This window comes from Cynoglossus semilaevis, chromosome 14 (genome assembly GCF_000523025.1).
Source record: "Cynoglossus semilaevis isolate Cse_v1.0 chromosome 14, Cse_v1.0, whole genome shotgun sequence".
Taxonomy (NCBI): Eukaryota; Metazoa; Chordata; class Actinopteri; order Pleuronectiformes; family Cynoglossidae; genus Cynoglossus; species Cynoglossus semilaevis.
Genome location: NC_024320.1, coordinates 16924318 through 16941821, shown reverse-complemented (window position 1 = coordinate 16941821; position 17504 = coordinate 16924318). Strand labels below are relative to the sequence as shown.

Genomic DNA, 17504 nt, shown 5'->3' with positions numbered 1-17504 from the left:
AAAGTGCCAGGAGGGATGTAGCTCTTGTTTTCAAAATAACCAAAACAAGAGCTTGTTTATCTCAACACATTTAAGGGAAAGTGAAGGCTTTACAAAAAAAAATGTTATTCCATAAGGTACTGCTGTCATTGTGGTGCACTTATCAAACTGGAAACTTTGACAAAAAGGTAAAAAAAACAAAAAAAAACATCATCGTTGTTAGGGAAACATCTGATCTTTTCCAGTCCTGGTACAGACACCTGGGTGTTACATGTTGGCTGATACCATTGTGCAATTAATAAACCCAGTACCTCTACACCCGACAGTGAAGGCATCAGGCTTGACTTACAGTCAAGTATAACCTTTCAAAACACAATGAGACAAACTGAAACTCCAATGAAACAAATATGAAGCCTTTTATTACCCAAGTAACTATTGTTTTGGGGTTTGTTTGTTTGTTTGTTTTTGTTTTTTTTTCATCCACCACAAGTATATTCAGAGTGAACTCACCACTTCAGGAGACAAGTGGCGGGGGTCTTCAGGTGTTGGTGTTCGTACCATGTCATGAGCCGGAGCTAACGCCGAGTCGCTGCTGCTCCTCACCATCAGGGGTGTGTCTGAGATGAGATGGGACGTTGTTAAGAACAGACTGGTCCAGAATTTAGAAGAACCAACATCAAAAAAGTGATTGATTTTACAAATATATAGATTTGCTTGAGGATGTCCCCATTTTGGCCCCTGAAGAAGAAGAACCTCATCTGTTTAATGATATGACAAAAGCCTGACACTTACACCACAAACCTGGGTTCAGTAATAAAATTCAAGGCCATACCAAAAAGCTCATAAGACTCTGACTTGGACCTTTTTTCTGCTTCGGTCTTTTAATATCCACCTATCAAACAGAGAGCACGTTGGTTCTTGAGAACTCCAGCAAGCCCAGCAGATGTGTTGTGTTCTCACCAATTTGAAGCGACAGAGGAGAAAATAAGACACAGAGATGGAAAGAAAAATGTGAAAATGCGAGAGACAAAAATGAAAGTGTTGAGAGATGATAGTGAGAGAGGCAGAAACCTGTAATCCAGTGAAACACAGAAGGCCAGACAAACAAAAAATCTCTTTCCTGTAATCAATCTCTCTTTGGAGGGTCACTGACGGGGTCCTGGTCAAACGTGGTCAGAATAAAGGGAACAGCAGAGGAGGTCAGTGTGTGTATGTGTGTGCGTGTGGGTCGCTATTCATCATGTTGTAAGGACAACATTCTGTTTTAGGTCTATGAGAGAGAACTGTTGCATTGTGGGTACTGGTAAAGAGTCAGGTCCCCATGACTTTAATACTGTAAATGTTTTGCTCCTGTCATTGAATATATTAAAGGCTTCTGTTCAGAACAGTTCCCATCGTAATGAAACCACAACATTTAACCTTTTCTATTCCATTTTAACAGTTTTCATGTTATATTTGTAAATGAATAAATAAATATCTGTGCTGTTTTTTGACAATTTGAAAGCCTGTCTTAAAAAGTTGTCCCTTGTTAGAAGTTTGGCTAAGTTGTCTGACTGTCATTCATTTCTGACCATTTTCTTTCATTCTTAGTACTTGTTTTTTTATTGCCTTATATATTTTGTCTGTTTGCGCTGCTTTAATCCCTGTTGTTGAGCCAATCAATGGGACGTGGTTTAATTAATCTGCGTTGAAAAATAGAATCTGATTGAATAAATGGATTAAAGAAAGAATTCATTTAACAAAGACGTTTCTCTTCATTCCAAGAGATAATGAATTAAGCATGTGAAAAAGCTTATTGAATAAATACTTAGAAAAAATAAATTTTTGTCTCATTCCCAAATAAAAAGTTTCGTAAATAATAAGGTGTTTATAAGACAATAAAAATGGACAATATTTCACTTTAAATTCAAGAAGTGAGGAGAGTTGTTCCATGGTCACAGTCAGGGTTTATTAACCCCAAAGGTCAGCCCATAAATCCTCCTCCATTTATACATCCCCTCTTAAATCTGCCTCCATCCATTCACCGTTAAGACTTCAGCCACGTGAAGAAACCTAAAGGCCACTCAGTTTGGCCCTTGACCTCTGCGGGGTCAAGCGGTGGCACTGCGTGTCAGAGATATTGATGAGAGCGGCAGTTTGATCCTCCTCTGGTCATTCAACATTTGATCAGTCATGATCTTCCAGACATCTGACTGAGCTGCAGTTTCAGCTTTTGGGAATTAGAGGAGAATCCACCAACGCCAATGTCAGTGTGACCAGGGATCAGTAGTGGTTTAACACCGACACCCAATCTGTCCCAACAGGAATGGATTTTTTTATACATTAATATATTTATTAATTCATATCAGTAAAAACATGTTGTGTGACTACAATAAAACTGTCAGGAAATTCAGATAAAGTCACTGTGAAAAGACAATGACGTAGATTTTGGTAGGAAGAAAGTGCTGCAAGTAGGTCCCAAGTGAGTTGCAGCAGTCGTCAACTCTACATATCATTCGTTTATTTAATATAATCTTACTTGGTCAGTGAAAAGTCCATCTTTCAGTGGTAAATCAAGTCAATAACTTGATATCAAATATACCTTTAAAGCAGGAGAACATAACGTGTGCCTGGTGTAAAATCAAACCCTTCAAACATCACTGCCATCTTCCGACTTGAACACCTGGCCTTCTGCCTACAGGGTGGAGGTGAGGTGGAGGCACTGAAGCTTCCTTTCACTCGACTGTATATTTTAGGTCGCTAATTTAACGGAGTGGTGCTCTCCCACATTTGTGACATTCCCTGAAGGTGTGAAGAGCCCCCGCCCTACTGTTACTCATCTCAGTGGCCACTTCGACGCCAAGGAAAACACAACGCACTGAAACGCACCCTCAAGGTTTGTTCTTCATTATGTTTCCACTGACATTTGTGATTCTCAGAACATAGCAATTTGTTTTATATGATCTCTTTTATTTTTTCTCATGTTTGTGCTCGTGTGGTAGTAACGTCTCAGTACTAAGACAACTTAGTGATGCCGATTTTAAAATTCCAAGGGAACCGTCAATTTTTGCTTCACCTTCGTCTAGTTTCCCTCTACATGGAGCACCGTAGATTTACAGTGGGAGCAGATCTAGACTGCAGGCCGGCCAGTCTAAGACAACACCATCTCTGAAGCACTGTGGTTACAAATTTAATGTCAGGAAGTCAAAGGTCGTGCACTTCCTGCCTTCGGCCTTCACTTGTTTGTATACAGTTTTCTTATACAGTTTGCCAATAAGTCATCTCTTCGAACTATGATTAATTACTTTAGAAAACAAAAATCACACTGTGTATTTTTTTCTATTCATGACAGTTAGACTTATTAGCCTTTGTTATGGATATAATACAAATATTACTCTCAAATATTTTATACCCTGCACTGATTGATTGATTGATTGATTGATTGATGCACACTGGTCGTGTTCAACACGATCAATGTGCGTCACCTGAGGCCTTGTACTACAGCAAATGCAGTCATGCTCGTAGGGAGACCAGTGTGAGTGCAACTGTTATAATCTTTTCCCACAGAGACTGTACATTGCTGTGAGTGTGTGTGCTTGTGTGTGTGTGTGTGTGTGTTCATGCCTGTGGCCAGGGCAGCCTTGTTTTTCTGGTAATCAATAGAGCAGCTCAGGCTGCTCATGGGATGGTGTGATAAGAACTCTTTTCCTCCCTGTGTGTGTGTGTGTGTGTGTGTGTGTGTCTTCAGCGGATCAATGCTGGTCTAATCATCCCACCAGGGCAGTGTGAAGTCCAATCACCCTGTTCAAACAAGCGGCCACAACCTGACGGTGATTACTGAATTACTCCTGGTCCTGTCTGCGCCACCACCCTGTGCAAGTATGTGTACAGGGAAACCAGACTGTTGTCAACGGATAAGGTAACAGTGTGAATTACAGTAATACAAACGTTTTAATCACACAAATCAATGTACTCACCGTATAATTCCAGCCCACAAATGAACACTTTTTTATTTAATCGTGTTTTCTTTAGCTTAAGTGTTTCATTAATCTCTTTTATGAAATATCATCTGTTTACTCTGTTATCTTGAAGTATCTGATGATTCAAAATTAATTGAAAGTAGATCCAAGAAAGGGTTAATAAATAGATATTTTATGGACCAACCATAAATGTTTATAACAACTTACTATAAATACATCAAATCATGTATTAGAGGAAATAAATATTAGTTTCATTTATGTTGCTCTTACTCTTACTGTTTTTTCAGAACAGTTACTTCAGTGTCAGACCAGAGCAGTTAGAATAGGAATTCTTATTTATATTTCAATTGTCACTCGTGTTTCTCAGAATTCAGCGTAAAATCTCAGAATACTAAGTAGTCAGTGGTTTTCTAAAACATTGTGTTGGACATCTCGTTGCCAGGAAAGGATGAGATTTGGATATGAATGAGAAATACCCAGAACAACACAACATATCATTACCGTAACTGGTGGAGTAGATTTCAATAATAAAAGGCCATTTCCCACAGAATACCAAATATTTGGGGTTCTAAAATCACACTGTGTGTTTTAAGTAGCTCTCAGATTGTTAAAAGTTTATTAGGTTGCTTAACTCTTGTACTGCTGTGGTTTAATGTGTTTTGTTTCTGTGTGTGTGTGTGTGTGTGTGTGTGTGTGTGTGTGTCTATGTGTTAAGCCTGAAAACAGAGCAGCTTTTATTGCATTAGTGTGGCTCTGTTTGAGGGGCGTCACAGGGTCACATCATAACTGGGTTAGTCAGGGTTCAACAGGGCTGCAGAGAGGGGTGGAGGATAGGGGACAAGCGGAGGTCCCACTGGGTTCAAAACTGTGCGTGTGTGTGTGCGTGATCAAGAGGGAGGGCAGGAATTAGACCGTTCACGCTCGGCTGGACCCTGGGCACGCTGGCAGTCTGCACTGATAATCTAGTTAGCAGTGGAAGAGCTAGTGGGAATAAAAGAGGTGACTGGTGGGAGTGGGGGGTTATGGGTAATGGGTGATGGGTCAGGGACTTTGTGAGGGTGTGGTTGGCAAGTCTGTGGATGGCAGGTGGTTGACGCTGAATAGTAGAGTAGGCAGGAAACAGCTGACTGGACTGAATGGGCACAGATAGTGGTAAAGGGTAGGTGTGTGTGTGGGGGGGGTGTTAGTGGGGGGGGGTGGGCAAAGTCTTTCCCTGTAGCTAACAGATGGAGTGGGAAAATGCCATGTGTAAAAAATAGAAACATAGCCAGTTTGATTCAGGATCATTTTTGTTCGCTGAGCCACAGAGACGATGGTTTAATTTCAGACAATTCTCTCCTGAACTTTGACACAACTTTAATCTTGACACCCCAACCTGTCACCATTATAACATAATACTGCTGTAAAGGAACCTCTCAAACAGAACTCGCCGTTCTATTCTTGACTTTACTATTACATAATAGTTACACCTTTAAGGTTTAATCACAAGGGGTTCCTTGAGTTCTAAAATTCGGCAGTGTACAGCTCCATCACATCAGTGGTGCTGAGAGAAAAACCTCTGCCAGTTGGAGTAATGAGGACAAGCTCATATTCTCACGTTTGCTACGTGTTTGAGTAAAACACCTTAATATCCCGACGATGCCGAAACGCAGCGTCAGACACTTGTTTTCTCAGTCACACACAGATGTGCAAGTGTTGATTGAGCATTGTTGTAGGTGTGTGTTTGAAGCTGTCACTGCTTCTACATGTATTAGCACATATTATTCATATTCTGTATCACGCAGAACTGCGATGTTAGGTTTAAAACGTCCCTCAGTCATCTTTGAAATTGAATTTTCTTTCCGGTAAAACCTAAATAAAACTGAAGCAGATGTGACCTACTTGCTTTGAGGACGGCTTCATTGACTTCAATCTCTCCCTTGTTTGACTCGAGGAACTGCAGGTGGGAGTGGTAGTGGAGGGGCTCAGGACTGGGGGCTCCGCTGGAGTAGTTGGACATGTTGTCTCTGGGACTGTCCGTCCTTCCACGCTTTACTTTGTCGAAGACTGCAATCAGCTGCGAGAGAGAGATGCACAAAGTCACCAGCATAATCAAGCAATTAGTCTAAAGCACAAGTGAAAACAAATGAGGTTTTCTTGCAGGAGGGTTAGTGACAGAGAGACCCTACGTAGTTCTGCCAAGTGTGTTAAAAAACTTTATAGCAAACCTCCAGTCCTTAAAATGAAAAACAACCTAAAAACATAAATGATTTTTCCAAAACGTGCTTCAGGGAGAGCTACCAAAACTAGTCTTAATTTGCACAAAGAACAAACTTCTGACTGCAGCAAACATCTCTAGCTGTTAGCAAACCTGAATTGGAAAGTGAACTACTTTGTGACACACACCACTGCACACAATGAAATGTGACCTCTGCCTTTAACCCATCACCCAGGTGAACAGTGGGAGCAGTGAGTGGGGACGGTGCCGTGTTCACAGCACCTCAGTGGTGACTGGGCAGCTGGTGGACTCAGCCACCACTGAATAGGACTCAGTATTCTGTTATCTGTTAGAAAGAATGTTCAACTGTCTTTATGTGTGGACAGATGTAACATCCAAAGACTAGTCTGACAAGGAAAAACTATCTAACAAAAAAAAAAAGAAATCTTCAGTATTTTTATTCACAGCTGTGTCTTCTTCTGGAGTGTGTCAGGCACACACTCCAGAAGAAGCCAGTATCTTAGCTCTGACTTTTCTAAAGTGGATTTAGGAGAAACTGTCAGCCCTGGTGAGCTGGTTGTTTGAACAAAGCAGCAGATGAAAGTTAAATGTTACAGAACTTGCTTCGCTCTGAAGAAGCGATGGAGTAAGGGTCTGCCAAAGTGGAGTTACAACACACACACACACACACACACACACACACACGGGGATGTGAGGTGTGTGTGTGTATGAAATTCACAGTTAAATAAGATCTGACAAGAGAATGAGAAGCTGCCAAACACAATGACACGGCTGCCACAATAAGACGGCGCAGAGGAAGGAGGGGTACCAAATGAAGAGGATACGGAGGACAGGAGAACGACAAACAGTCCTAATTGAGACGGTGACATGATGGCAGATTGAGCAGAGGGGAGTGTGTGTGTGTGTGTGTGTGTGTGTGTTTGTCCAGTACGCAGCTACGCAAACGCCGTTGGAGGCACTGGTTTGACAAATGGGCGCATGGCAGCGTGACGCTCTCATTAGATGCTGGTGGTGAAAGGAAATGACCACTTAATGAGAAGTAATCACCTGCAGGGAACGAGGGATGAGAATGAAACAACAAAGAATTTCAATTAACGGAAGTGAGCGTGTGTGTGTGGGTGGACTTGATGCATAAACAATAAGCACAAAGTATGTGATCTGCCTCATCCATCATCCAATGACTTCACCTTTGACCTAAAATCCCATGATTCAACATTCTCATGACACCTGGATGACGCCATTCGAAAGAGATAAGCAACGCCCTTTGTATGTGTGTGTGTGTGTGTGTGTGTGTGTGTGTGTCTGTGTGTGTGGGTCTATGCACAGATTTGAAACAGGGAGTTCAGGGTTAAGATGTAGAATCCAGAGGCTGCAGATGCAGAGATGAGCGAATGAGAAAAAAAAGAGCGAACAGCAGGAAAAACCATCTGATTGTGCCGCCTGATGGATGCTTCTTCAAACTCCTTCTCTCTCCTTTATCTGCTCTCCTTCTTCTCGTCTTATCTGCCTCCTCCCTTCCTTCCTACGCCCCCGTCTCTTTCACCAAAAGCACTGACAGCATCAATCAAAGAAGTCGTCCTGGGAGCATGAAGTGATGCACCGCACACACACGGAAGCTCCATCAAGCAAAGACTCTTTTTTTCACTTTTCAAAACGTGGAAGTAGGAGGGGGGTGATGATGATTTGTTTTTCAAATACATTTTTCCCATCTGACACAGGTGGGGAGTAACGCTGATGAAGGCCGCCCCCTGTTGTTTCCCCCTCATCAACCAATCAAACAGCAAGTGTCAACACAATCAACAGTACACATTACTTCATTTGGAGGAAACTGCAGCAGTGATTTGGAGATTTAGAGGTTCAGTGTTACAAGACCACTTTTCTTCAAGAAAACTCAGTTTCAAGAACCACAGAAAAACCCTAGTGACCAACGAAATTACATCTACTTTGACATATTTGTACCAATGCGAACACCTGACCCTGGTTGAACATTCCAGCAGTAACAAATGATACCACCCACCCTAATCTACTGTCACTTGTATTCATATTGTGGATATTTTATCGATTTTCAAACAAGGACAGTAAACAATAAAAGAGGACGGGGTGGACAGGGCACTCCTTAAAAACAAAACTCCTAAAAATCTGAAAAAAATACTCCTTATATAAACAGGGAGGTGACAGCTACTGTATTTGTTTTGCCAAGTTGATGTGTGTATATTTGTCTGTATATTTGACTTCTATTAACAAAACAAATTATAGCATATTGTTTTGTTTTTTTGAAATGTCTAGCGGACTTGGACTCAGAGTGTGCAGCCGTGAGCCAACAGATAAAACCAAAACTTTAGTTCAAACGCAGACACGGCCTCTAGGTTTTCAAAAGCTGCTGATTATGCTAAGGTGAACGTGTTTACACTGTACTAAAAACACTGGGTTTACAGAATCAAACTGAGCGTTAGCTTGTGTTCCCAGTACTGTAACTGCTGAATTTCAATCAATATTTTCTTGGCTAAGTTGAAGTTTAATTAAATAGGGTTTCTTGAGATTTTAGAAATACATTTTTCGTGATTACACTTTGGTCTCAACATTCACCAGCTGTTTCTTTAATTAAATGTGTGTAACATTTGAAACAAATACCTCAAAGTGGGTGAGTAGAATTTATGACACCTATGCTCACCCACAATGTTCATTTATTTTAATTCAAGCAGCAACGAATACAATTGATCTGTGAGGTCAAACTGAACCGTGAACTTTGACCGCTTAAAACGAATGAGTTCATCCTTGAGATTAGCACTGAGTGGGAAAAGGAAAGACTGTAGTGTTAAATGGACCCGACTCATACTCTCTAACAGCAGGTGACAGTGGACAGAGGCGGATGAGGGTCAAACTGAGGGCATCATCTGGTTAAAGTGCTGACGGCAAAGCTTCATCGATTCTATTACTTCAACAAACAAGTGGGTAACACTCACTGCATGGTCCGATACCTTATGGGGCTTTTGGTGTTCCTTCCTCTCATACCCGAGGGTTTCGTCGGGTTTATGTCAGCCTCGTTTAAAGAAGACCTCGGACACTTAACTGACATTTATGTTCCAGCAATCAGTACGTGCTTTTTGTGCACAGCAGGCAATGTTCCGAGAAACTGTGCAGGCCTGGAACATGAGGTAAAGTAGCTTCAATCCAGCTCTAGCACGCTCCTGAAGGATGACACACAAAACACCTTGAAGAAATCAGACTGCATTTTGTTAACATGCAGGCGTTTTGGGTTTTTTTCTCCCGCCTTCTTCTATCTTCTGACTGTCATTAGTATTCCAGGAAAACAAAAACCTCACTATTCTTCATTCTGCAGCCGACGGTGGATATTGATATGAACCGTGGCAGCCTGCACGTCAGCGCATGCTGAATAATGTGACCCTTTTCTCTCTTATTTACATAACACACTCACTCACATTCTCCAGCACATGCTGATAGCAGAACTGCATACAAACGGCTAAATGCTGTACATTGTCATGCTAAGACGGTGCTGCAGGGCTGTTGTGTAGTGTGTTCAGTGTGAGCAGATTGCCTTCTACACAGCTAAGGTGATTACTGTGACATAAATTCAATCCACATACAATATTGTGAATGCACAAAAGACATGAATACTATTTATGAGCGCGTGTGCTGCATTCTTTGTCGTTGTCACTAAATACCGCACTGTGCAGATATTTAGACGAGCGAATAGTTCTCACTATTTTCACTACTTATCTTTCAAAACATAATTTTAATGACATTTAACTGCAAAACACATATCTGTCCAATCTGTGACAGCTTTTTCTCAGCAAGGCTAAAAAAAAACATTTAAATTTATAGTCAAATTTATTAAAAAGATGCCTTAAAACAGCTCAGGTTGGGTAGAAAGTAGCTTTTGGTTTTCTACTTTTGATTTGAATACTTTAAAAAGTAAAGGGAAGAGTGCGTGTCTAGGGGATGTAGTGAATACCTAAATAGTACTTTAACCAGAACCAAACCAACCAAACCTAACCAGTCCAGGTACCGTTGATGAAACTGCTCCGGATGTAATGCGTCGTTTTACCTTGTAAATGCCAAAAGCAACATTCACTAACCAACTAACTACAAGGTAAGCCCTAGTTAGTAGTTCTCCTTCTCAGTATTTGATCTGTTAAAACATTTTCCTCTACTGCAGATGTGGTTAATTAATCAGTGAATGATAAATAATAAAAATTAATTTTGAGACGTATACACCACAACTGCCCTCGGCAATACTGAACTCCAGCCAGAGATGAGAGGAATTATGAAATCACAGAGAGAGGACACAACCACAGTGTCACATGACTCAATCTGTAAATGTAAAAAGGATTATATTCTCCACATCTTTTATTACTTATTATATCAACTGTCATTCAGTGGAAGCACAGAGGGGTGTACAGCCACAGGTGAACAGCAGCTCGACGCTGTGACTACACTAACCTCTGACATCCCTGTGTCAAGAGGCTAAGAGTAAACCTTACAGTGATCAATAAAGTGACACATTAGTGTGATTACCGTTCTGCTTTCACACAGGCTGTACAGGCTGACAGCCAATCAGAGGGCAGCAATTTTTTTTTAAATTTTTAATGATCAGATATGAGACCATCACAGCTGCTGTAAACAGTGAATTATATTTACATGTTGCAAAGTCACAGACGGAACACTGTTGAGTGGCTTTAAATAATTGATGTGCCTGCTGTGAATTAATTCACAAGATGCAGCACGTCCTGTATGTAGACACACTCTCACACTAACACACACACACACACACACACACACAAAGACTGTTCACACACCGTAATAGGACGTTTTTGAAGAAATATACACACACACCAGGCACAGTTTAACACTCATTGGTCATAACGCTTTGAGAAGCTCAGCCATTGATAAACTCGGACGTCATGCCCTCCCCAAAAAACACACATACACACACACACACACACACTTTAAACAATTAGAGGATGAACAGTGCCACCTTGCTTTAGTCAGACCCCACTGCATGCTTTTACCAAGTGGAGCCTACAGCCTTTACATGAGCATCACTAACACAAAACCTGAGGCAAACAAAACACACACACACACACACACACACACTTCCTCTTTTTCCTCAGCTTCTTCTAATCAATGCATTTTTCTTCTGCTTTCTCATTACTGTCTAACACTGCAGTGTTTTAGAGCGTGTGTGTGTGTGTGTATGTGTCTGTCTGTGTGTGTTTGTAAGTGTGGTATACGTCTCAGGAGATGCTGTGCTTTTGTACTGCTGTCATTTATCTTATGGCCACCCTCCCTTTGGCTTTTTTTTTTTTCATCTGCTACCATTCTTTCTTCAAACACAGATGCACAATTCAAAGAGGAACCTGCTTCCTCCTGACAGGAGAACGGTGAAACAATCATCTCCCTTACAGCTGCACATACAGCACTACTCAACCATATACTGCCCAAACACACACACGAGCATTTGCAGATGGAAGTTAGAGGGTAAACCTACCAGCTAAATGAGTTCAGTCTTTTCAGAGGCAATCGTTGCTGCCGTACTGGAGCCGAGTTGGTCGATGACACTAAGAAATGCTCATTAGTTCAAAGTACTGTTGTCAACCCAACGAAAATTATTGCCAATAATGTGAAAATAAAAGGTTTACGCACCAGTGGACAGAATTAACCAATGTTAATTAGCAATCAGCAAACACTGCCATCAAATATAATTTAAATAAAATAAAGTGAAGCCATTGTAGTTGTAGTTGAGGTACGCTTCTAAATAATTAAAGAATTCATTTTTGAAGGAGACCAGTCCTTAAGTAGTGACAAAAGAAAACAGTCAACATGGGCCTAAAAAGACAAGTTTAACAAAAAAAGAAAGTGTTGCTTTGGGGCTACTATTGTAATGGAACGTGGAAGTGGGGTGTCAGTCCAGTCCAGTCCAGTGCAAGCTATTGTTAATCATTTTAATACCAGCCTTTTTCTAAAGTCTAAAATGGCTTTTATCTTTCTCTACCGTCAGTATCAGTCCCTGAAGCTTGTATTTGTATTATCTGACTCTCTGTTCCAAAGTCCATGGAAAACATTAGCAAATTTACATCACGGAGCCAAAGAGTTGTTGATCTACAGCTGCCTATAGCACTGAAATTCAAATGTTGTTTGAAGCCCAGGCTTTATATTTACCAAAGTGACACAGACTTCCTAAACAGGGAGAATTCTGTGTTTGGCTGCTCATGAGCTAGAAATCCTGCAGACGTTCTGTTTGATGTTGAAGACAGATGTGTCAAGACAGGAAAATGATTAGATATTCCATACAAAACAGCTCAAAATGACTCATCTTTGACACTTTTTATACTGTAAAGTGTTGGCGATAGAGGTGTGGAAACTGTGGAACGACCGGAAGCTGTTCAACAAGAGCAGACGCCGTGTGCAGACAATGACTTTCTCCACAGTTGTGAAAGTGTGTTGAATACCAGCAGTTTGTGTAGTGGAGTCGAGATCTCAGTCAGGGTGCAGTTCTTAAAGTGCATGGCATCATAGGAAGGAATGTCGATTATTTTTAAAAACCGAAAAGCAGCAAGTAATTGGAATTTGTGACGCTCTATCCTATGAGCCGCAGTGATGCAGTGGTATTTGACAACTTAGTCCAAGTGGCTTCAAGTGACGGCTTTCACTGATGCCTTTGACATTTCTATTCTGGTTTTTGGTTACAGATAGTTACAAATAAAAATCAGCAGAATGTTAAAAAAATTATGCACAGCTGAAAGAAAGAGCTGGTAAAATGAACACACACCTAAACCTCAGCCTTTATGTGTGGAAAGAAAATGAAGAAATTGAGAGAGCAGGAAAAGTTCTAGTTCTTATAATACATAATACATCCGATTTCTTTAATTTTGGACAGATGAGGACTGCTGGAACACTGACACATCATCAAATGAATTTCTTTCTGTCTGAAAGTCTTTACATAGCCTGGTTTTACTCATATTTGAAGAAAAAAATGAAACAAAATATACTTGATAAACCCTTTAAGGTTACAACCATTTTTCAAAACTCACAAAATATCAGCATTATTCATGTTCAGTTATGATTTAATACAGTGACGCTTTAGCCCAGAGGCAATGTCTCTGTCATTAGTGTTGAACCCCAGGTTAATCCCAGTCAGGGCGGTTGGTACCTTCCAGTGGACTCACCATCTGCAGGAAGGTTCAGGGGGGTTGGTACGGTGCAGTGGGATTTGGGTGGCGGTCATGGAGACTGCTGCCCCCACGACCCGGTAACGGACGAGCAGAGTGGATGGATATGATTTAATACATGGCCAAAATTACAAGCACCATATATTCAGTACTTCACATACACGCACATACTGCAGTAAAAAGGTTGTGTTTCTCCCAGGCACCACAAGCTTAAAATACCATCTTAACACCGAGGATGTGTTTGTGGAGGCCTCAAAGAGTTGAGGGCAGCATGTGTGTCTGGGGCAACAAGAACACACAATTGTCTATTGGGCAGGGAGAGAGCGGCTGTGTTGATCATTTCATCATTTGATATATGATAGTCACAGTTTAGTCACAGTTAAAACAGATGTAAAACACAAACGTGTCCCTGCTGTTTTTTGTCTTTCTGTTCCAGTGACACCCAGAACACAAATGTTGATTCATCTCGATGAATCATGCCGAGTTACACTAACGATTAATCATGATTAAATCCTAATGTGTTATAATCACAATTAATCACAATTAATTGAATTTTATAAGGATTAGCTTTAATCATGATTAACCGTGAAAAGTCCACTGCCATCCTGTGATGAATCCGATTAAAAATCCTAATCCTTTGACAGCCCTAATTCGTGTCAGTGTGTAAAATATAAGGCAGCAGGTGCAAGTTGTAGTGAAGAAGAAGGTTGATTTATCTCTTACTTTCAGCTTATTTTCCTCCATCCTTCACTGCAGTCACACACACACACACACATCTGTCGCTGCAGCCACAGTAATGAAGCACATATGCATCCACTGAGAGTATATACATATTAACACAAACACACCAAAGCCACCAGCTGAGATATTGCTGCCCAGGCTACGCTCACTGACACGCCACATTATTATTTATGCACATTCATAAAGGGCGAGGGTAAACTCTTCATAAATCACTCATACCCTAGAGGCCCCAGAGAGAGGAGGAGGAGGAGGAGGTGGGATAAGGAGGTGGGTGGAGGAGAGGGGTGACAGGCAGCACAGCTCCAGGACCTGGATTTTCTCTTAGGAAGGCAAAGGAAATATCAAACCAGCTCGTTCATCATTCCTGCCGTGCAAATGCATCGGCAGTGGTGTCACTGCTCCACCCCAACGCAACGCACTGACACCAATACTGACGAGGTATTAAATTTACAGCTTTGACTATTGTGACAAAAACACTGCATTATCATGGCTATTTTAATCTGAGCAGACAGATGCACTAAAGGAAACCACAAGGAAGGCAGCAGCAGCTACAAGTTGATCTTTTTTTGTTAGTTTTATTGATTGCAGCAGCTCAGTCACAGCACAGGAAACAGATTCACCAACATTTAGAGGAAAGCTAGTGATGCCTCTGCTGTCCTGGGAAAAAGGTCTACTGCAGCAGCACAGACTGCTACTGTAAATACATCACATCTTGATGGTCACTCTTGAAGTTGCTCAATATGGACCATCCCCAGAAAGAGCAGAAATGTTTATTGATCCATACAATTTTGAGATTTGAGCCCAGTTATAAACAACACAGAGCCAGACAATTGAAAATATACAGACAGCCATATTCCATCAACTCCAGAATAAATCCCAAGGACTGCAGGAGCGGGGGCTTTTCAAATCACACACACAAAAATGTATTTAATGTAAAGGTATCACAATATTCATAGTGATATTATGTTTGATTGTAACGTATGATAATATCCAACATATTCATACTGCCCACTCTGAAGTGAAACACGTGCTGCCTTTCCAAGGTGGAGAAGTCATAACCCTGTTCTCATAAATGTGCAGACACACATTCCCCGTATGGACACAGACCAAGGAGGAAATCACACATGATTTTCTCAAAGTCAGAGCCAGAGCCTCATAATAAGCTTTCCTATCCCTGTGGCCGTCAGAGAGCCAACTGCTGCTGCTGCTGCTGCTGCTGCTGCTGCTTTTACCATCCAACCTTTCCTTCTCCTCCCTCCATCATCCCCTTCATCCTCTTGGGGCTTGACAGAGAAATAGAAGGAGTGATTAACTCCCACCTGTGGCTCTCTCGCCCTCAGGCTGCCTTTATTCTGCAACTACACTTTCTTTCACATAGTAGACTGTTACCAGTAAACAGCACCTACTTCTGCTCTCAACCTTCTGCCTCATACGCAACATCTCTGCTTTGTTTGTTGGATCACTAAACAAACTCTAGTTGTCGCCCAGGACAAATGATCACTAAATGTCCTGTGGTGTCATGCATAGATGTTAATTCATTAAACACTGTAAAGAAACAAAAATAGATTCAACATATTTTTTACACTTGCACAAGCATTGATAGGGTTGTCTATGAAGATTCTCAGTCATCCAGGTGATGGTCAAGGTTGATGAGTTCTGTTAGGCAACTGGACGTGAAACAGAAACTGAGAACTGAAGAAATGTCTTTGAGAAAATGTCACGTCCAGTTGCCTAACAGAACTCTTCAACCATTGATAGAGTTGTTTTTCTGGAGTTTTATCCTTTTGGCACCAAATAAACAAAAGTGATAAACAATTTCCCATGTACTTTTTATTTACCCAAAACGGCTGTAGTAGTACTACTACTGAGGTAAAGTTCTACAAGACAGTATAACCATCACAAGAGCATAGCAACAACACACAAGTTATCCTGGATCAGCACAGTGTCTCCCAGGTGATAACCCGACTGGACCAGAATGATTCTTCTCTTCAGGATCTATTTGTTTGGTGTTCAGATCATCTGATTGCATCTTTGCAGAGGGGGCTGTTTTCAGTGAAAGTGTCTGCGGCTAACTGTGGCAGAGGCTGACCGACTTTCTAAATTCACTGTTGACATTTTATCAGTTTTAGACTTCAAAAAGATTTAAAGGACAGTTCTGTGCTTTTCATTGTGATTATTATTCATAATATGATTAATAATTGACTGAACTGCCACTGCAGCCGTGATGGGACTTTTCCCTGTGGTTTTCTGGGTCAAAGTATTTACTGCAAGAGCTCGAATTAGAGGTAGAACTCTGGTTAGATATGGCACAGGTTATGTGAACATTATACGACTCATATTCAGTCATGTTGTTACGGTGAGCCACGAAAAACCTTCACCTGCAGGTTTTGGTTTCATACACCAGGCAACACGTATGTTTCTGACAATAATTGCTGTCAATCCTTCAAATACACACGTACTAAATATGAGTCTGTGTCGTGTACTGGCATCGCAGGAAGCAGGCAGGACCCAAATGCAGTACTAAAGTCCAAATTCACAAAACACGAAAAACTAACAGACACAGAATTCTCGAGGAACACGAGGAAAACACGGAACACGAGGAAACAGAGTAGGAAACTCACGAACACGAAGATCTAACACAGTCACAATGATCAAACACACACAACCACAATTATCCAACGACGACAGAGTGAGGGAGAGGGGTATATATACACAGGGAACACCAGGTGACACAAGTGAAGCTAATTACCAAACAGGTGAGTGTGATCCCATCAGATTACCCCACAAAGAACACAGGAAAACACGGAAACAGACAGACATGACAGTCTGATTATCATTCAGACATCCACACACACACTTAAACACTGAATCATTTTGAAGGGAACTTAAGTGAAGGAGAGTGAGCTACATTAATACATACATTTGTTTTATTGAAGCATTTTTATAAACATACTGTGTACGTTTGATTCTGCTGTGGTTTTTAATCAGTCAGTTGCTTTAGCATTGTGATTATGTGGTCACAGCTGCTCTATTGGTTTTCATTTAAAGAGCGGAGCTAATTATCAATGCTTCATCGAGTCTTTTATTTCAATGTTTAATGGCTACACATCAGTGAGAGGAACACTTTGTGTTAAAGTGTTAAAGAACAATTTTCGAGAAAAATAAATAAATAAATAAATAAACCTAACGTTCCAAAGTCAGGCTACCTCATAATTGGAATGGCCTATTCAGAAACATTAGCATCCACGGAGCACCCTTCATTAGGCCCATCAGTGAGTTGATGAGAGTGAGAGGAAGAGAATAAATTGAATGATAACAATATTAGAGTGTGTTTTGCTTGTGAACAATGGACGCAGATGTGGATTCAGCTGCGTGACAGCACTGGAAATCATCAGACATTTAAAGTTTAATGAGCGG

At 41.0% G+C, this 17504-nt stretch overlaps 1 protein-coding gene across 5 annotated transcripts in view; it reads right to left on the bottom strand.

Moving 5' to 3' along the window:
• The window catches only part of pard3ba (par-3 family cell polarity regulator beta a), a 137173-nt gene that overhangs the window by 103726 nt on the left and 15943 nt on the right, over positions 1 to 17504 (bottom strand). For all 5 annotated transcript variants that reach the window (XM_025062718.1, XM_008325477.3, XM_008325476.3 and 2 more), the window contains exons 3-4: positions 5820 to 5994; positions 490 to 596 (exon numbers count right to left, since the gene is read on the bottom strand). In XM_025062718.1, the coding sequence (XP_024918486.1) occupies positions 490 to 596; positions 5820 to 5994 (282 nt within the window). The remainder of the gene's footprint in view (positions 1 to 489; positions 597 to 5819; positions 5995 to 17504) is intronic.